The 23,661-nt window shown below is 31.4% G+C and overlaps 1 protein-coding gene across 1 annotated transcript in view; it reads left to right on the forward strand.

The window, feature by feature from the left end:
• Positions 1-23,661, forward strand: part of LOC143920490 (irregular chiasm C-roughest protein-like) — an 86,158-nt gene that overhangs the window by 416 nt on the left and 62,081 nt on the right. The window contains exon 2 of the mRNA XM_077443368.1: positions 14,642-14,792. Within this exon, the coding sequence (XP_077299494.1) occupies positions 14,642-14,792 (151 nt within the window). The remainder of the gene's footprint in view (positions 1-14,641; positions 14,793-23,661) is intronic.

Here is a 23,661-nt window from a genome sequence, read left to right on the forward strand (position 1 = left end):
AGGGCATTATACATGAGCACACCCCTGTGAAAAACACCCCCAGCCGTCTTATTCTTTCTTACTCTACTTACAACTAGTTTGTCCTTATTTCTAGTATAAAAACTAGATGTTTATCTATATTCCTTATTATATAATCATCAAAATACTTAGGTAATAACTTATGGTCTAACTTATAAACAAAAGACAATGTACTAATATTTAGACTAATTCTAATACTCATCCATCCTAATTCATCTAACATACTTCCAATACTCTTAAATCTACTCACATTCAAAATACCATAGCTTTATTCTGTAATTTTTGCATTTTTTCTAAATCTTGGCCACTAAACAAATTAAGCACAGTGGCACAATAAACCACATGTGGCAAGACAATTGAATTAAACACTAAAATTTTACTTAAAATATTTCTTAATCTATGTACATAATTAAGAAATATAACAACTTTTCTAGCCATTTTTTTTATTATATAGTCAGCGTGCATTTTAAAATTTAGTCCTGAGTCTATGTATACTCCTAAGTAATTGCAGTATTTTTAAATTCAATGCAACGAAACAATTAGTTTTGTATAAATTTTGATGTTGAATGTTTACAAGAGTTAATGTTGACATTCAAATACGGGTTTTCTACAAAGTGCTGCATGCTCAGTTCGATTGAATTTTGACTGTTTGAAACGAGATATTCATTGTACGAAAGACGAGATATTCATTGGGTTTCGCAGATGACATTTTGATGTGCATTGGCAATTATTAAAATTGGGTTGGATCTTTCTGGCAAGTTTAAAAAGGCAAAAGTCGAGACAAAAGTATGTAAAAGATTTGTAGTGAACTTCAAATACAGACACTAGACTGGAGTACGTTAAAATGTGAAGATTTGACTTTCTTACATATGTAGAGGTATATTACATGAAGTTTATTATTTTTTTATTTAAAATAAAAATGCATAGATATCCAAAAAAATTTTAACGATTTTTGAAATCAAAGTAATGACGGTTTTTAATGACAATGTTTCAAAGCATTAAAAAATGACGAATTTTACGTATAAATGGCTATTGTAGCGCCAGGTATCAAAGTTGCTATCAAAACGTTGACTTTGTTCTCTCGTTCATTAGTCAAAACTAAACATAAGCATTCCTTTTAATTTTAAAGGTGAATATTGAGTGTTTTTTAATGAATAAAAAAAGTTGAATATATTCTAGTAAAAAAGAGCAATTTTTCTGATTTTCATCGAGATAAATTCAGGCAAAGAACATTGTTTTAAGTTTTTGCAACGAACATTGTTTCTTTACGTAAAATAATTTCTTTATTTCTATTAAATTATTTCATATTTAACTATATGATTGGTCATCTCGGGTTGAGTAGGGGGTGAATCCTACTCAACCCGCCTCATACTAGATCAGCTCAACTGTAGATCAAATTCGCATTTTTTTGCTTCGGCCCAATGTAAGCATACATATATAAATATTAATAAAGCCTGGTATGGAATTATTTAAACTTATTTAAATGACAATTCGGTTGCCAGGTTATGTATGTATAATACATATATACCTATAAATCAGAATTCCATGAAAATTCTTTTAAATTATACATATAATCGTATATTATATATGTATATAAGAATAACGTATGTGATATTTTCTAGTTTAAATATTAAATTCGTAAATATATTAAATAATTTAAATAATGAAACATATAATATATTGAAAATCCAAAGATGTTTCTATATTTTTTGTCTAGTTTCATGGACTTCATACCTGAGGCATACATACATAGACAGTTAACGTTGATATTAACCATTAAAATTCAACAAAAGCTCTCAGCCAATACAACTTACGAACACGAAACGTGACCAAAACAGAACTGCTGCACTAAAAGTCCACTTCGGCAATTTCAGACCATACACCACACGAATAATAACAACCTGCATACATTGTAGATGCATTCCCCCGAGACCACGAAGTAAAATTACCATTTCGTTATTAATAACACATACAATACACGATAAAGTGCAGTATATATGTAGATAGATAATATATATTATAATATAATACGTAACCGAAGCAATAGGATCAAATTGTCGATGGGCTAAAGAGATACCGAAATGGTACGCTGGTCCCGGCAACGGCTGAAGAGGCCACACAATGGACCTATTTTCCGATGAATAGATGAGATTCGGAAACAATGTGGTGTTAATTGGTTTGCAGATAGTTCAGAGCATAAACCGACGTTGCGAAGACGCCATCATCTGCCGGTACTTAACCATAACTGGAGATCGTTCGCTAACTACATAAATACGATCATTCTTGAGATTCGAGTGTATGTATGTCGAGAAAACGCGCGGGAAACTTTGTCGATTTGGTTTGATGTTTTTAGAATTGAAATTCCGTTGAAAATTTTGATTTTCAGATTGATATATAGATAACTGAATCTTATAGTCACACATCTCACTTTGTGCAGTTTATTTTCATATACTGAGAACTTTTCCACTGGCGTCATTATGTGCGTGGAAAATTTAGCAATTAACTAATATGAATATGGCTGAACATTACATTGTTATTAACTAATACATTTATTCAGTTTACTTTCATTTATTGATCATTTTTTCAATTGTAGTTGTACAATGGTGATATTTTGTTCAATATACTGATATAATAACATTATAGTATTGCAGCTCATGACTACATTTATGTATGTAGTTAACATATTTTCATATCTTATTTTTTATTTATATAGATATATGTATACCAGGAAGGAAAAAAATGTTATTAAAACAAACTAAATTATCAAGTCTGTTGTGTGTGGGTGGCGCGAATGTATTCTGATGTCATTTTAAATGACGACGTTGATGATTTTATTCCTCTATCGTCATGTTGAAGATATTTTCCTATTGTATTGTTAGCTAAGACCCGTATATCTGTCAAGTTTCACATCGATCAAAAGTGTGGAAGTGGTTCAAATTTAGCTCACAAATTTTGATCCGCCAAATTTAATAATAATGTCACTGAACTAGCAGAGTGAAGCCAATTTTGTTTTAATTATATTTTATTTTTACATAAATATATTCTAGGAAGACCTAACACATGCGCCTTCCTAGACAATTAATTACAGTTATTATATTCATATCTCGATCATTATAATATGTATATGGTATTTATTGAGTTCCTTTATTTATAAAAAGCAGTAAAATATTATTTAATTAAAAATATACGTATTCACAATTTACAAGATGTATGAATATAGTTCAAAAAATTACAATAATAATAAAACTATTTAGAGTAACCGCTTAACTGGTTTACGAATTATTAACTTGACCTTTAAAAACTAGTTTTTCTTTTCAATTATTGAATCACTTAATGTCATTTTTATAAATTATTACGGTATTAGATATAATTTATATATTAGAATTGATGATTTTTACCCTTTTTTGTTTAATAAATGCATATTATCAATTCCAACTGAAATTCTCTGTGTTTAAATACTTTCATATTTAAGCTCAATGCTATTAAAAAAAAATAATTAATTATCTGTCTATGTATGGATATAAATACATATACATATATACATATGCTTAAAGACGAAGGCTTGTTTTTCCGCAATGTAAATCTAAAGTTTTCAATTTAAAACGAACAAATTTAGTCTTTTATAAGGTATATGGTATTATATTTTTCACATGCCTTAAATTTTGAAGATCATTTTTAATACAAATTTGGAAATAAAATTAAATGTAAAATAAATTACCATTCAGACGTTGTTTCATATCTAAAATCTCTCATATAATAAGTGTCGGATATATTTGAAATATTACATTTTACTTCATCAAATATATGTTGGCAAATAATATTAAATTGATAAATGCGACAGAAGAGAGAAGTATAGGGGGGGAGGAGATGGTGTCAAATTAATAAAGGAAGATCTGATCTCGATTGGAGCACACGCGTCGCGGTGGGGTATAAAATTCAATTTGAAGATAGGAAATGTGAGGACATCGTTAGGGGTAATCTGGTCGTGCAGATCTTCCGATAACTTGGAAAAGCGAGGGATAGGTCTGGAGTGTGGGGGAAAAGTAGACTGGGGAAAGTCGACCGTTTCCTACGGATTTTCAGCCGATAGTTTTCAATGGAGAATCGGTCGGAAAAGGGGTCGCAACCTGACCTCTGCCCAGATATCATCTCGTAAAATTTATTAGTTGGGAAAAATCACTATCGCGTCGATGTGTGTGATGGTCGAAACTTTTCAGGTACGAATCGGGTCGGAGTAGAGTTTAGATTATTAGGTGTGTGTGTGATTTTTGAACATTTGCTATACATATTTAGTATATAATCAACAAGAGACAATCCTTATAATATAACTCTTACAGTTATAAAATGTTTTGAATTTTGGTTGGTTATTAATTACAGTCGGTAATTATAAAGCTATTGGTACAATATGGGCGAAAACACACCGAGTGGTACGGAACGTCATGTCCTTGGCTTCCCGCTGTAACTGTGGGTGTTACTCAAACTGAATTCAGGTGTAGTTGCACGTGCAGAGCGCACATTTTTCTCCTATATCAAGCAAGACTAAAAAAATGATAAAATAACACCAAAAACACTCCAGGAGGTGATTTTTAGGTGTGTGTACCATGTATATGGGCTAAGGACGCTGCGTTTTTTTCGCATGTTTAAAAGTATCTAAAAAAAAAAACAAGTACCACGTACCATTCAGTGTGTTTTTACCCTAGTTATTGTCGTATTATATTATATTTGCGATATTAAATATTGATTACAGTTTTTCTATCGAAATCAATTGCGCGAAATTCATTTCCATATGTAAAAAACGATAATGCATTTGAAGCAATTAACATTCGAAGATTTCGTGTTTTAGAAATGTGATATTAGGGCAATTGATTTTAAGCATAAGCTATTTTGTCAAATAAGTGAGTGAAATTCATCAATATGTGGTATTAAAAATTTAAAATATAGACCTTCGTATGTCAAAGTTTTTTAGCTGACAATTTAGACTGACCAATAGGAAATTCTGACCAATCAATAAACATATGTATATATGTAACTGATGAGTTTTTTTAATTACTGACTATTTGTCTATTTTCAAGCATATACTGGCCATTTATTATAGTAACTAGGCAAATGCTGGTCTTTCATTAAGCCACAGCATCGTATGTAGACAAGTTTATGTATTTGTTTTATTTACAGTATGTAAAATTTACGTAGAATAATTCATATTGTATCTTAAATTTTTAAAATACGGGAAACATTAAATAAAAGGCAAATCAAATAATAAATTGATAAATATTATATGTACAAAATATTTTCACATATACTCCAAATCATTCTTATTTATATATAATATATATAAATAAAAAATATTGTTTTACCTTTATATGCCAAAAGGTTTTGCGTGGGATCATTGAATTTGACCCTTATCTAACGTATTTTGTAGAAAATGTGGATACATTTTCGGTTTACATAATTTTTGCACAAAGAGTTTTATAAATACATATTTTATTTTGAACCTAAAATGTTTTGCTTTATGATTATATGGTAAATAAATTGAAAAACACTGATACATATATTACAAAAATACATTACCAATATTCTTCTAGAATTTCATGTTTCGAAATTATTTTAGTATTCCAACCATAATGTACATCGATGTTATTCGAAATATAGATATTTTACTTTTTAAATTCACTCTGATATACGTATGGGCAAATATTGAAATAATGATAATATCCTGTATAATAAACGTGGAATTTTTGGATGGAAAGTAAGATATATGTAAGATACGTAATCAATGTCAATTTCATACGACACATCTTAATTAATACAATTTTTTTTCAATTGTAAATTGTACAATAGTACCTGAAGCCTTTCAAAAATACTCCAATTAAAACTTAATAATTAAATCGTTGGCTTAAACTTACCCCACGAACGCTTAACTTCACGGACTGCACTGTGATTGTATATTTCTTCAATTAATTAAAGCGCATGCATACTCAGTTTGCGGTGATTTGAATGAGAAAATTAATTGACACTTTGCCCACCGGTATACCTACCTGCGTACATAAACACCCGGATATAATGTATTAGAGTGAACGGGGCCAACTTGCAAAGTCCTCAGTTGCTAGTATACGGTGTCAATTAGCCGCAAGCAATCGGGTGCAAGTGATTGCAGGTGGGTGGTTGGGGGGAGGTGGTTTAAGCTTTGTCTGCAGACTCCCCTTCAGGTCCTCTCTGGTTTCTAGGAAACCACCTGGGGGTGGTCTCATCTCGACCCAACCCCTAATTAACGTTGTACGTGCGTCTTCGTCTGGCTCCAATGCTCGTCACGTTTGTATGCAGGGGATGTTGCGGTTGGATGTTTTGCCGAGCGCGACGCTGTTCGTCATTTGATCATCTCTATTTGATATCCTGTTCTGTAATTGTTCTGGAAATGGTCTTCAATGATTTGAATCAAAATATGGTTCGTCTTAACATATAGTATGTCTGTATATGTATGTATGTTACGTTCAAAGTGACAACCACTTAAACGGTAAGGTTAGGTTAGGTTAAGTTGGTTTTCGTTATTTGAAATTAGGCTAGGTAAGATTTGATCACAAAGGGAAAATAAAAATCACAATTACAGTTTATTATTCAAGTGATTGGTGATGGTAGACCAGTGGTAAATGATCACCAATTACACTGTTCGACACTAAAAATGGTTCAGAGACGAGACATATGACTTAGGTAAGCCAGTTATCAATAGAATTTTTGTTATTAATCCAAAAGAATAGTCAAAATATGATTTTATTTCATTGTCATATAAAGACAATTTAATATATTATCCCTATTAATTCAATTCAGATTCGTGTAAATACGAGTAAATACGTAAGTATTTACTCGTATTTACGTAAGTACGAGCTTTTAGCTCGAAATTTTCCGATTTAAAGTTCAGCACACTTCTATTTAACCCTTTTAAACGAAAACAAAAAATAGTGTAGCCAGAACACTATCCGAATAAACATGTTTCAATAGAAAATACTCAATATAAAATAGTATTGACAGTGGGAAAAAATCTCAAGTGAAAATACGTACTTTTGATTTTTGATTTGAACTGAACGACTATTTAGAGAGATTTGAAAGCTGAAAAGTACTTGTAGTACTTTTAAAATACCCGACTATAGATTCCAATATTCATTTTGAACAGAAAATTGACAGATTTTGAGACATCAACTGAACAACACCAAGATATAGAAAAATCGCGCGATTTAAAAATCTCTGAATCTCGAGCCAATCAACATTTTTTATTACCAGATTTGTGTTCACTGAGCATATATCTATGTATAAGAAAAGTCATATCTGGTCTCTGAACCAAAAAAACGTCGTCATGTGTCGAACAGTGTTATCTAACTTCTACAGTATAATATTATAGGGCAATTTTGTATCTGAATCTACATATGTATGTATATATTGGTCCGCAATGTAAACCTACAGTTTACAGTTTTTTTAATTAAAACAGTATTAAATTTGGTATACTATGTATCTTAGGATACTTTTATTTATAGTGTAAATGGGTTTTAAAATCAGTCGGAATGTTTTTAATTTTCAATTATCCACGCTGGGCAATGCCGAGCATCTTTGTTACGGATTTTTTATCATCTTTCATCCACCCTAAAAATGTTCGGCTTTTCCGGGTAACGCCGGCTAACATTTAATGTATACTTAAAATGTATAAAATTATTAGTATTAAAAGACGAAGTATAAATATTTAAATAAAATGCTGTATTCTAGAGGAATTTCAGCCTTGAAATGTTGACTAATGTGTGATCGGTATTGATCCTTTATCAGGTTTTTAATCATATTGTTTTTGATTGTTATAATAAAAGTAAATAAGTTTCCTATTTAAATTATATTACCTTATATTTATAATAGATATATTTGGGAGAGGATTAACTATATGTATATTTATATATATATATATATATATATATATATATATATATATATATATATATATATATATATATATATATATATATATATATATATATATATATATATATATATATATACATGTACGTATAAAATGATGTAAAATGCTTGTTGCGAATTTAAGGTTTCTGCTTTCTTGAGATTGTGGACATATCGAATGAAAAGAAATGATAAAAAATTGTGAATTAAGTCAATTAGAAATAGTGTTTTTGAAACTGAAAATAGGGCTTCTGCCAATTTCAAATATAACGGCTCATATAATATGTAAATAAATAATGGGTCTTCGTATTTAAATTGATTAAATTTTCCATGTGATTTGTTTTATGATTAATTTTATCCATACATTAATTTATGGTTTTTCAGTATGTTAAATTTGATAATGAAACGTGAGTTTGTAATTAATTGAGGCAAATGTTTGCCGTATTTAATACAGACTAATGTCTATAGTTTAAACGCTCTCAATCAAAAACGAAATTGAATATGTTATAATTTATGTTTGTAAATTTGATTTTAAGTCAATTTAAATTGAATTTCATATGAATGTTGTCATATTCAATATGATAGTTTCATTGAATATGTTTTAATTAAGTTTGAGAATAAAAAATTGGGGTAACTTTATAAATTACAATGAAAATATAATAGAAATTCAATATCATTTCATGATATTGCCAGCCTTTTTTTGTTTATTTCAGGAATTAAATGCAGATGGTGACGGCTTCTGTGATTTTTTTTTGGAACTAAACAAATTGACATTTTATTACGGTCGATTTTTAATTTAAAGTTAAACTCGACAATGATTTGTCGAGATGTTAATATAAAAGTATTGGTTTTTTATAAGAACAGGAAATTCGAAAAAATAATTTTTTTATAAGAAACACAATATATTCATGAAAAAGGCTATAATAGTCTTGCACTCTTCATGAACTGTATTTTTTCGAGGAGTTCATGAAATTATCAGTTTTGCGAATTAAGTATAAAAAATTATAAGACATACGTTCATCTCCTGCAAAATGAATCAAAACTGCATCAACAACAGTTCAATGATTCTCTTTACACACCTTTATTTCTATTCCCTTTACATACTTATATCTATATTAAACCATTTACCCACCCCAAAGTTTAATATTAAAATATTCCACAGGAATCTTAACCAGTGCTACCCAACACTTATAATACGACAGTTCATTGTTATAGTATTATACCCAGTAATCCGTGTACGGAGGCGCGTTTTCATCCCTCCGAAATGCAATCTTCATCCGGAGTGGCAATACGTTCCAATTTAATGGCAGATAGGAAACACTGCCAAGCGGATAAGCTTTATCTGCAAGCCTATATGGATATATAAATACGTATCTGTATGTCCATACGTAGGGTGTTCAAAAAGTCTCCGGAGAGTCGTTATTATTCGTAAGCAGCAATGTTTTGAAAATTTTATCAGGTATTCGTGACGGTGCTACAATTATGCCTACGCCCGGTGCTGTGTTTAAAATTACCATGAATTTTAAATGATTACATTAAAATCTTAAACTGGATCCAAATTAGAACACAAAGCGGGAACAGGTACACATAGCACGCACCGAGAGACAAAGCGCGCACCGACGAACATGGTGCGCATGGACACACAAGGCGCGCACGTACACAGAGAAGTCAATGAGCGACATGTTTGTCTTAATTTGGACACAGATTTGATTACATTTAGATAGAAAAGATTTGATTGAGAATAAGTAAGTGTTCACAATACGTTTTATATATTTTTTAAAAGCTACTGATCTATGTACTAAACATTTTTTTTGTTTGTAATTATAGTATTAATGATAATAAGTGTATCCATTTATTATAACCATCAAATCTGAAAAAGTCTCAGCCCTAGTCTCAGTCCGTTGAAGATTTAGGGGGATAATTTTAGGTACAAATGAGGAGGGATTCCTAAGATTGTTTCAGTTTAGGATTAACGGTTTTTGAATTATCAAACACACACACACACACACACACACACATACACACACACACACTTTAAAAAAACATAGAAACGAGTTAATTTTAGTCAAAATCTCGAGGTCAAATTTTCTAAAATTCTTATATTCCTATGTAAATATAAATTATTAAAATCACTCATAATTAATCGGTTTAATAAATAGTGACTGAAAGACATTTTTGAAACCCACCTCACCAACTACTTCACTTTTTAATCGAGGGGATTACGTATTGTTTTGAGGCAATCAAATCACAAAAAAAAATAGCTCAACCAACATTTAGGAATTAAAAGATTCTCGCCTTAGATTGCAGATAGCCTCGCAGTCACGGCTGTTATTGCTGTTTAAATGTTTACTATACATACATTAATATACCAGGAAGGCCTAAAAGGCCTAACTGGCCTAAAAAACATCAATGTTCAATTTTTTAGAATAATTTTAATAAAGTATTATAGAGACATTACATCTATGGATAAGGGTTTGGTGCAAACGATCGACAAGCGCCAGACAGACTGAACACAGATTAACTGGATGGCTGCTTTAAACGCAATTCTCAACTTCACGAATGATAGATTGCACATCAGATGACGAGTAACCTTTCGATGTGCATATGGTAATTATTAAAATTGAGTTGGATCTTTCTGGCGAGTTTAATAAGGTAAAATTCGGAACTAAAGTATCAGAAGCACAGAATGTAAACAGGGTAGGTATGTCGGTATGTAATTGACTTCGGGTAGATTTCGCTAAGTGTAAGTGCGAGCAGTGCGCACGCATAAGATATATCGTGTCGTTAATCTGTGGTTCAGTCTGTCTGGCGCTTGTCGATCGTTTGCACCGCATCGATGGATAAATGGAATTTTGATAAAATAATTACATTTTCAGAGCATTTTTTAATATATAAATCGTCAAATTTCGATATGCTGAAAAAACTCGAAACTTGCTAGACATTTATGGACATTTTTATACGAATCAGCGAAATTCAAGATGCTGAAAACTCAAAAATTGCAAGAAATGGGTAAAGGTTGTCAAATTATTGGAACTATTAATCTGAAAATCATAACGGTGTATCTCATATTCGTTATCAATCACTGTCAAGTCAAGCAAGGATAAAATTTTATCGAATATGGTCCAAAGGGTCGTTTTGGTATTGATCACTGTCAAACAAGGATAAATACTACCATACAATATCAACGAAATAGATAGAATTTGTCGTTTTGAAAGGACTATCCCATGCACGAATAAAGAATTGCGGACGAACGGTTTGAATAAAAATAATAATTTATTATAATATTCAGTACAAGAGCTGATTACAGACTAACTTAAATTCTAACAGTGTCGAGTTTATTACTTACAGTGTCTTACTTAAAATAATGAATGTGTTGAAGACACGTGTCTTACAATCTCAGTTAGTCAGTGCATGGGTGTGGTACACATCAATAGTGCTATTCATTAATTAGGTGTGTCATAAATCAATGGTATACTAATAATCTGTGTGTCTTATCTCTATTGGTTAGTCGCTTTGTTCTTAATATTAATTACACATCATGTGAAAATGAAGGAGTCATAATGATTGTGTCATAGAAGTGACGAATTTGCGATAAATGAGTATAATGGTAGAGGGTTTTCCTCAGCCCTTAACTCACGCGTCCCATGAACGTCACATTTTTTAAAACAATCGAAAAAAACCACGTGCCACATTCACCGCTGTCTGATTTCGCCCTAATGGTTCAAATTTTGGGCTTATTGATTTATAATGAATGTAAATTTCTACTGATAGGATTTTTAAGGGTGTTTGGACCTAAATTGTGTAACATTTTGCTGAAACTTTTTGAACATAATTGAGTTGCTATGGGCGCGTGTGAGAACGAGCATTTTGGGGGCGCGTGCGCCCATCGGATCCGATGAGCTTTATGTATACGTTGTGGCGGCCCTGTAATGTTCGGCCAGGGCTGTTAAACTTTTACGACTCATTACGAGCACAATGTATTTAAAAGGGGATGCATTAGTGAAATAAACGAGCGCATTTACATGCGCGCTTATACCGATGAGCGTGAAGCTTGATGACCTCGGTTTAAACGACACCTCTCACTTTCGACGCCAAACTTCGTCGGGAAAATTGCGGGAAAATCTCGAGGAAAATGTATGAATTTTGTAATTGATTCAAACAAAATGTTAGTGTTTTATCGTACTACCCTTGTTTTGTTAGCATCGTTGAAAATAACATTAGATTTCTCTAGGATCTTAGGATCGACTGTACGTCAACGGGGCAACTTATCACTATTGTTTATTAATACTTTATTTAATTATTGTGTTAGTTTATGATTTTAAACATGTAAATATGCATATTTAGCCTCGATATAAAGGCTTTTTATCAAATTTATCGGCTTGATTTTAAGTTAAACTTGGGCAAATTCAATATTGATTTAAAATTTTTGTTGAGCGTTTTATGCAAACTTTTCATCATTTTTTTTTGTTATTTATTTATTTATTTTTACATACATATATACAAATATACCAGGAAGGCTTAACAGGTAAACCCCAAATGCGCCTTCCTGGTCCACATAATTATTACATAGATACATGTAAATCTAAACAATATCTGACATCTATCGTCAGATATTACAAATATCGTATTAATACGATAAATAACGATGAATAACTTTCATGTAACAATACGAATTTTATATTTGATAAACAACCACTATGGTGAGCAATATGACGAAACCTAAGATATAACAATAACTAAAGGTTCGCAACAGAAAATTGGGAAGGAAACGCCAATTTTACAGGAATCGTTTCAATGAAAATCAGAAAAATTGTCAAATTCTGATAAGAAACGATCGACCTTGACAAATCAAGGTCTGGCCAATAGTGAGACTTAGCGGGAATCGAACTCGTAACATCAAGTACGAGATAATTCAACATTCACCACTAGACCACGCTACTGGTTATACAAATAGTTGTTGGAAATTTCTAGTAGCTTATTTATAATATAAATATACATTCAATAGTTTAACTAATGATTAAAATCGAGTTAAACTTCATTATAAATAATGTATGACTGTATAGTTGACTTAGTTGATTCAAAGTACGAGTGTAAGGTGTTTTCAAATTTTCTTCAAAGACATTTTTCTATATTGAAAGTAATGATTTTGAGTAATGAATTGTAATAAAATTTAATATATTCACGCAATTTTTACTTCAACTATATGTAGATATTTGTTATTGATGGTAGAATTTAATAGTTTGTGATTTTGCTAAGTATATATACATATTAGATATATGTAATCAATTATGTACATACGATATGCCTCAGTATTTTGATATTATTATTTCAAAAATTTTATTAAAAGCTTAAAGAAATATTACAAGCCACGTAGTAATATACTGGCTAATGCATACCAGTAGAGAGGTCGTGGATTCAAGTCCTGGCCAAAATATACTGCTGGTAAAATATTGTGGTTATTAAAACATAGATTGACCGCATAAAAGTAAACATGTACATATGTTATATACATATTTATAAACATCCGTTTTGTTTTTATATATTATTATCACCGTTCTTGTATATTATTATCGTATACCAGTAGAGAGGACGTGGGTTTAATTCCCGACCAAATAAGCTCTCCTCTTAGAATTTTCCAATTTTTATAGTTTAATTGTTGTGACGGATCCAATAAATCAGCATCCTTTCCCCCAGTTTTCTCAAATTCGAGCTATTTACATCTCGATTTTTTTGAATCTAATAAATGTTACCTACATAATGTATTTCTCGCAAATTTCCCGTGTATCCAAATTTTATTGATTGTCCATAGATGTCTCTATTTCATTATATTGTATTCTATGCACTGTTGTACCTTTGATTAATTCCTGTCATGGTACATATGATGTTTGTATTAAAAATAAAAAAATATATACATACATACATACAATATGTACATATATAGTTGTTAAAACGATTCTATTAAAAATTTCCACTAAATAATATTAATTTATTAGTTATTTTTATCCGAAGGATACACGTCATTCACTTAAAATATCATATTTATTTTTTACTCCATACATTTCGGTCTACGAGTATTACCATAAGTAGTACAATATTTTATTGTCTAGAAAAAAATGAGAATTGATCAATGACGAAATATAATGTCATATTAATTCACTCAAAATGTATCAAACCCTTAAAAATAGTACAGAGATACAGACATTCCAAAACTATTTGGAAAAAAAATCAAAATAAAACATTTCATATTGAGTAAAAATATTGTCAATCATATAATATGCTAGCTAGATATTTTCTTCGGATGCTTCCATATATCATACATATGTAGATTACTACAAAACTTTCCAAATTAAGAGTATTTGATGTTATTTTAATTATTGTTAAATAGCAAATTGCTAATGAATTATTTCAAATTTTCACAATGAACAATTTTAAACTAAAACTAACAACTATAATATAACATATAACAAAATTATAATTAGTAAATCTAAAATAATATAATATCTTAGACAAAATTTGCCTTAGCTAATGAATACTTGGACATTTACTTTTTTGACTTTTTATACTTTGTATTATACTTTGACTTCATTTAAATGGAGATTTCAATGTTTTAAAACTGTTTTGGTCGTTTTATAACTGCGAAAGCTCATCATATGCCTCAATTTATTAATGAATTATTGTTTTTTATTTGTTTCAGACTGCAATAGTAGGATCTAGAGTGACATTACCTTGTAGAGTAGTCGGAAAATCAGGTGTACTTCAATGGACAAAAGATGATTTCGGATTAGGAGCCCACAGAAACTTGAGCGGATACGAAAGATATTCAATGGTCGGAAGCGACGAAGAGGGTGAGTTTATCTTTTAAATTTCCCTTAATTCTTTTCATTTGGGAAATATGTTTAATTCATACATTTCATTGCCATCTTTGCATTCGTTACGGAAAAATTTTCCATTTCACCGAGCATTATAATTTAGACTCCCGGGGGCGGACGTCTTTTCTTCGACTGGGGATTGTTTTTAATCTGACTTATATTTTCCCATCCCATCTTCCATTCCGAATCTGTACTCGGAGAATGTTTAGAACTCGGCATATAAGATATATGTGTATGTATGTATGTAATGTATTCTGAGAATCGAATTGAACGCAAACACACGTTTCAAAGAGTCCATAAGCGAGCACTCGCACTCGCTTGTAATAACGACATTATCATGTAAATAAAATAGATGTATCGCAACAAATGTATGCACATTATTTATGTAAAAGCTTTTCTGCTCTAAACGTAAAACGATTTTTTGCTTGAATAAAAAATATATAAAAAAAAAAAAAAAAAAACGGTAAGCGTTCTCTTTATGGGTATAAAAATGTCACATTCGATATGTAACAGTGTTTATTTGGCTCAATGTACGATCGTAAATTATTTCCCGAAAGCGGCGTATATAATATATTATATACATAATAGTACACTAAAAATATTATTTCTCGTGTGTGTTTGTTTGGTATCAAAACAACGAATCCATCTTTATTTGAATTTATAGTATATTATCATATTTTATGCCGGATATATGTATTCTATATCTAATTTATTCAAACATAGAAATTCATACGCATAAGTATACGTAAAGTTAATTCGCATTTTGATTTTGGCATCGAGGCGATGGAATTTTCCGAGTTTTCCCTTCGAGTGAAATATTATATTGTATGTATGTATGTATATAGTGAATAACCGTTCAATCGATTAATATTAATCCGTTACTCGCTACATAATTCAATTTCGCCTGAGGATAATTAATTTAGCAACACTAGCGTTCTTCTCCAAGAGTTTTCTCTTCGGCTTTTATTTCTCGTTCAATCCCGGAAAAGTGTGTGTTGCAAAGTCAGAAAGTAACTGTGTGTGTTCTTTGCTTAATTATTTTCCGACTAAATCTAATGATTCAATATTATAATTTATTTTAGGTGTTCCTAATCAGGAAGATTATTCTTTTGCAAATGAATTATATCATTTTTGAACATGGTTAATATCAAATTTATAACAACATAAATTATAAATGTTTAAGATTTTTACTTTAAGAAGCGTTTTCAATACGTTTTGAAACTCTATTATATTATATCTGATACGTATATGATACTTAATTATTAATAAATATAACGTTTTGAAACTTTATTATATTATATCTTATACATATATGGTACTTAATTATTAATTAATATTAATATCAATACTAGCTAATTGATATTAATATTAATTGCCCTGCTTTGCTCAAATGCTTGAAAGATTATATGACCATACATAAAAGCTTGATGTGTACATATACATATATTATAATATAATTATTTATTGGACCATTGTGGCATTACAGGAGTCCCTAATGCGCCACAATGGTCGAAATAATACAGAGAGACGAGAAAAACAAATGTATATACATACATATATAAAAAAAATAGATCATTTATATATAATTTCGCTATTCCGTCTGTGTGTCTGAGATAAAGCTCGACGTACTATAATAAGTAAGCTAGACCACTTCCAAGAAAATAATGTGCGAATGTAATACGAATAATAACAAATTAAAAAAAGTTCTATACATATATGTATGCTGTTCGATGCGAATGTTTCCGCTAGGAAAATATACCGAAATAATTTAGAAATAATATACCGCCATCTATTGAAAATGTGTTTAATTAATTAATTAATTAATTTTTCTATCGGTGTTTTATATTGTTTATATGTAGGTAGGTAGGTAGTTTTTACCATTTGTTTCATATTAAACAATTAAATATAAATATATATAAAAGGTATTTGAAAATAAACTAAGAAGAGGTTAGTAAAAAATTGGAGCGATGACCGATGACACATTTCTTTTATTTATTTTTTATTTAATAACTTAATATGCCAATACCCATGCGATGATATGACATATGTCGGATACTACACTAATTTATACATAATCAAAAAAAACAATAGAATTATAATATTAGCAGATAAAGTAAAAATATCAAATTATAAAATACAAAGTAGGGAATGTCTTACACCTATAGCCAGCACCAATTTATTAGAACCAGCCGCAAATAGAAAATATCCCTGCGAGGCCCAAATGGAAGAGATCAAAATTCCACTCATGCATCACATACAATTATGAAAATAATGAAGAGCGCAGGCTACCAGACAAATAGGTTAAAATAATCCCCGATAACCTACCATAAATGTATATCATTATATACTATTTATTTGTTAAAACCTTGATATTGTATCAGTCTTTTCAAATTTTTAGAAGGATATTGTTAAGGTTTTGATTTTTATTGTAACCAAATCATGTTCACAATACATCTTATATATATTTTAATAGCTACTGATCTACTGATCATTTTCTATTTTACAATTTTAATTTAATTTTGTTAGTAATCATAGTATTATATTATTCTAATGTTAATGTACAGCATAATAGGAAAAGAGCTCAAAAACCTGCTTACAATACTTATAATTGCTCATAATACATCTAATACATAATATTAATTAAAGACTTTCTAAAGTTGATGACCTAAAGCAGATTGTGTTTAGGAAATCTGTGTTTATACCTGAAGGGTATAGACATTTTGTTGTAATCACTGAGACTCTTCACAAGTGTGTTGGTATGGTTATTAGTGATTCTGTCATAGAATCTACTGGTTAGTTTGTTAGTAATGTCTGTAAAAAACGGAATATTATATATCGCATGCAGTTTTTTCAAGTTAGTATATATATGTAGGTGTATTATAAATTATTTTTAGGGATTTATTTTATATTATTTGGAGCTTGGAAAGGTTAGTATTCGAGGCGTTATTCCATACAGGTGAAGCATAGGTTAATAATGGTAATATGAGCGCGCGATATCATTTATGTCATAGAATCTATTGTTAAGGTTTAAAAATCGTGTCTCGTTCCGTTTTAAAGTTGTGCCCCTTTCGACAGGGGTACAAGTGTGCTGTCGGTTTCGATCGCCGGGAAACTCCGTAAAGCGCTATACAGCTTTTCTTTCTGTCATTTCCTCCCCTCCGACATTTTCCGGTCTTAATTACACGCGACGTATCGCATTACTGCACAGGGTGTTCCGGTGCACTGTTTACGTTCGACTAACATTTATCTTCGCCAGACTTACCGACTCCTTGTTCTCGCGCTCAGTTTACTCCAAGAGCTTTTGCTCCATTTCTCTAAGCACATACGTATACTAAGTACCCGAAAGTATGTACATGAGAATCCCTTGTATCGCGGATATCGCTCACAAGGAGTCTCGAATGTCTCGGGGAGCTTTTAATGTTTACTTCCAACCCTGTTCCACGTCTGCAATGCTCCAATCGGATCCGAATCCAGCCAAGCTTTCATACAATATGATTCGAGCTGGAAGCTTCTGTTTATCCCAGCCGTCGGAAACCTTTTACATAAAAAACGTCCAATATGGAAAAAAAATGGTTTATAATACTTAACATTCATAAAAAAATTTTCGCTTTCAAAAATTCTTCTGAAGCTTAGGAAAAATTGTATGTACATATATGTATGTTACAGTGAAAGCATATTTCAAGTGAAAATATATTTTCACCAATTCAAGCATTGAAGTTGTATCAAACAACAACGTTTAACTCACCAATCATAAATGAATAGGGCCAACCCTTACTTAACCTAACCTATCCTAACCCTTAAGTAATACCAACTCTAACAATCTTATCTTAAATTAATAAAACCAACCCTGAAAATGTGACTGTTTATGATTTCAATTGAAATTATAAATATTCAATGATTTTTTTGAATACGATTAAATGTAACCATTTATAAATAAATAAGTGGTTCGTATATTATATAGAATAGATTAGTGGTTCGTATATTATGTTTTGAGCAGAGTGGTCACGGGTTCGTTCCTACTAGAATCCCGCTGCTGGCCCGACCTTGGTTTGTGACTTGGTCGATCGTTTCCTTTCAGAGTTTGCCATTTTTTTCTGATTTCCATTGAAACGGTTCATGTAAAATTGGCATCTCCTTCCCTATTCTCTCTTTGTAATCTCAAGTTATTCAGCGTCTTCAAGTTTGCCGATTTGAATAATAAAATGCTGCAAAAATTTCTCCATAGATGTCACTGTGGATGTTTGTATGAATTCGCATTGTATAAAATGCTTACACATATGTACATATATATTGATTGATTGTATTGTATCTGTTTCAAGTGCACTCGTCGCTTTGGAGCGATCTGTAAAGACTCGTGTTCTATTAAATATTCATATTCTATTAAATGAAATATTATACGATTAGTTGATTATTATGAAAAATAACCAGCGAATTTTAATTCCTGTAAATTACATAGAATTTCCTTTCCAATCTCTATTGAAAATTTCAAGTTATTCAGCGTCTTGAGGTTCGCCAATTTCTTTAATAAAAATTCTGCAAAAATGTCTCCATAGTTGTCACTGTGGATGATGTTTGTATGAATTAGCAATGTATGAAAATGCTTAATTGTATTATTGTATTGTATCTGTATTAGTACACTCGTCATTTTGGAGTGACCAGTAAAGGCCAGTATACATATATGTTAGATTGAAATAAGAAATAAGGAATAAAATATTGGAGTCAAAATATTTCAGTCTAAGTTAGAGTACCATCGATTATCCAGCATAGCTTTGGCGATAGAGTGAAATTTATTGAATTAAAAACAGAATATGAGAAATTATGTATAAAAGCTTGTCATATTAAGTTTATATGAGGTGAGGATAAATGAGAGTAAAAAAGTAGCTCTACCACTGTTTAAATGTTTGCAAAAGGATAGTAGAAAAAAGGCGTATGGAAAGCTAGCTGTCATCACAAAATTCTGATGTAACTTTAATGATTTCGTTAATGATTAAACTTATTTAGACTCATATCAGAGATATAAGCTTACATACTTCACAATGTTTGCTAACCCCCGTATGTCTGTAAAATATCAAATCGACCTGAAGAGTGGAAGTGCATAGTTCAAAATCAGATCACAAGAAGCTTATAAAAAGCTTATAAAAAATCACTTCAAATCCAGAAATACTTACCGTTGATGTATCGGGATTGATTTGAATTTTTATCAAGTCCACCAGGAGTCTGCTATCAATGGTCGTGAATGAGTTTTCGGTCGAAGCTGAATTCGATTAGTGGAGCGACCCAGCGTTATGCACGGATTGACGTTAATTGTGTTAAATCTTGACCCAATTGAATTCGATAGGCAATATGTAGGTACACTTGTACCAATATTGATCATGTCGGCGTATGCTCGACAATAGTTTCGAGCATGAACTTGTCGTGGGTAAACTTATTTAACTGCAAATCAATTGGGTGTGTTGTTGATGTATGTACATACATATATGTAAGTTAAGCGGTGCAAAATTTGGCTGAATTGGCTTCTTTTCCAAATACTTTATTTTATTTTATACATACATAACCAGCAGCAGCGTGGTCTAGTGGTGAGTGTTGTATTCTGTCGTGCAGGGTGTCACGGGTTCGATCCCCACTAGAGTCTCGTTGTTGGCCAGACCTTGGTTTGTCGAGTTCGATCGTTTCTTATCAGAATTTGCCAATTTTTCTGATTTTCATTGTAACGGTTCCTGTAAAATTGGTTTTTCCTCTTCAATTTTCTATTGCACACCTTGAGTTATTTTTATATCTCAGGTTTCGCCAGATTTCTCTCCATAGTTATATCTGTTGGTTGTTTATTGAATATAAAAATCGTATTGTGTCATGAATAATGTTATTGATCGTATTGTATTCGATTTTTGTAATGTCTGACCATAGATGTCAGGTATTGTTTCGATGTATGTAATAATTATTTATTTAATATATGTATATATGTATGTATATATGTATGTATATATAAAATTTCTTGAGTCTTAATCTGTTTAGCACACTCCCCGCTTTGCAATTGAAAATATATATACCAGAAAAGCCTAACAAATTAACTCCAATGCGCCTTCATGGCCTACTATAAGCATTGATAAACCATTATTATAGCAATGCATGCTATGTACATATATAATCCAGCAGCACAGCTCGGTGGTTGCGTTGATACTAAGTACCGAGAGTCCGCCGGGTTTAGTCCCGTGACCTGAACTCGATTGAAAAGAATTTATTCTGAGTATAACCTTTAATGCTGCTGGTCAGACTTGGTCAGTTTAAGACTCCAAGTCGATCCTATCAGAGTTTGCCAATGTATTTGATTTCATTGTTGAAGCGGTTCCACCCACAAATTGACAAGAACCATCCTATCCACTATGTCACCACTATTTGAATATGATTTCAAAAATTTACTATCTATAACATAGATGTCTCCGTAATATTCTTATAGTATATATAAAAACGGACGTGATGTGTGTATGTATGTGGGTATGTGCTGGACCGTGGATACACAACCAATCAGAGTCAAGTGATCGAGGAGGTGCGGAGAAGCGTGGTAGCGGTGAAGTGGGGGGTGGTGGAGCGTCTGACATGTGCGACGTCAGGCCGAGCGACGGGAGCGTACACACATGCATACGTACACGAAGACACATACACACATTAATTCATCATTTCGAATGGGTGAACGGGTTGGATCGGTGAGCGTGTAATGCGCGCACCCAACTTTTTTAATAATAATACGTACGCGCGTCTATATTATATTTATATACATACTTTATTTTAATTCATTTATCAATTCCTTTCCAAAAGCACCAGTTGAAATCGACGGGCACAACACAAGTATAAATATAGTATTTGTATTATGCTTATACATACATATGTCTGTTCATAGTGATGTGTTATAGTATTATGAGGTTTGCTACAAATGGTTGCAAACCACGCGACTGCATGCTCATTTCGATTGAATTTCAGCATGTACGAAAGACGAGATATTCATGGGGTTGCGCAGATGAAATTTCCATGTACATTGATGTTTGACAATTCTTAAAATTTAGTTGGATCTTTCTGGCAAGTCTAAAATGGCAAAAGTTGAGTGAGCATACGGCCGCGTAGTTTGCAACCATTTGTAGCGCAGCGAGTATTATGTTATGTCACTTTGGCTAATATGTAAATAAATAAATTGTTATTCTACCTACATATGTATGTATACGATATGTTGGGATTTAAAACAATTTTAAATGCCCTCACAAATATATGAATATGTAGTTTTACGTCAAAATATAGAACACATACATATGTATGTATGTAGGATTAAAAAGCTTTGATCCGCTTTGAAATCAAATCGAGATCGTTCCATTAACCCTGCATTACATTTGTACGCTCCGACGACAGGTGTCCATTGCCCCAATTACCGACATCTACAATACGCACCTACAATAATACATATCTATGTATATGTATATCTGATGAATATGTATGTATTCTTGAACGGGGCTGTCTCCAGGGGTGCTCATTTCGAGGGGTGGCTTAAGCTATTCAACCCGGGGCCGAACCTCAACTAAGTGAATTATACACCGACCCGAGAACGAAAAGTTGCTCCTATCTATCTTCGTATAAACGTGTATGTATGTTTAGATATAGATAAGTATCTCTTTCGCTCCTTGGAGAAGGACGACGACTTCTTAAAAGGGATTCTGCAAGTTCTTAGCAAACAAATCAAAAACATTTTTAAGTAGCCCGCCCCTGGCTACAGGGTTTATCGCGGATTATGCGACCCCAAATAGGCCAACTGTCGCGCTGAATTATGCTCAGGAAAAACGACTCGTTTTTTTATATTTTTTATAATCTCTCTTCTGCTCCTTTTAATTATCACTCCTTCAAATGTTTGAGTATTTTTTTTTAAGTAAAAGTGTTTGAAGTTCTCATTGGATTATCTCGCGAAATGTGCAATGTATTTACTTATGTGAGTCGGCGTATACTTAATTTATTTTAATTGATATAATTAAATTATATTTGTAGAAATATCTGGGAAGATATAAAAAGCAAAAATTTGGCAGATAAAACAAAAATAGTTGATATATTTTGATGTGTACGTTTTTGAAGTATGACAAAGGTTTTTGATGTAATGGTGGGGTAAAGAGTTTGAAATGACAATGGGCGGGTAACATAGCTAGACGAATGGATAATAAGTCGACGAAAGAAGAGCTCGAATGGTAGCAGAGAGAATGTGAAAGGCTGCATGGGTGGATGAAATTAGAAAATTTATGGAATGAGATAGATATAAGTTGCCCAAAACAGAGACAAATGGAAGCATGTTTGGATAGGCTTTCATCCAGAAGTGGATGGCGAATTGTCTGTGAATGATTATGATGATGATGTGTACACATTTTATTGATTTTTTTGTTACCCCTTGTATGCCTAAGATTGGGAATTAATGCTATAAGCCGAATTACCTGGCTTCACTCAGTAGAAAAATAAAAAATATGTAACTTTTCAGAAAAATTGTAAGTAATCTTCAGTCTATTTGATTGTGTATACTAAATATGGTGGGTCTAAAATGAAAACTGTTGATTTGCATTGTGGACCAACATACAAAAATCATCTATGTATAGTATAGGTATAATGAATGAATGTAATTAATATGTGTAGAAAAATACATTTGTTTAATTAAAGAAGTAAAATTTCATGTTAGGGTTTCGATTTTATTTAAATATAAATAAGGTAGTACAGAATTTAATAAATATTGTAAATAAATCTAAACGAATTATAAAGTTGTTTGAATTCTCATTTAATTTAAAATTAGTCGTCATTTAGAATTATTTTTATTGAAATTTGAATCCTT

The sequence above is a fragment of the Arctopsyche grandis genome, chromosome 12, assembly GCF_051622035.1.
Source record: "Arctopsyche grandis isolate Sample6627 chromosome 12, ASM5162203v2, whole genome shotgun sequence".
Classification (NCBI taxonomy): Eukaryota; Metazoa; Arthropoda; class Insecta; order Trichoptera; family Hydropsychidae; genus Arctopsyche; species Arctopsyche grandis.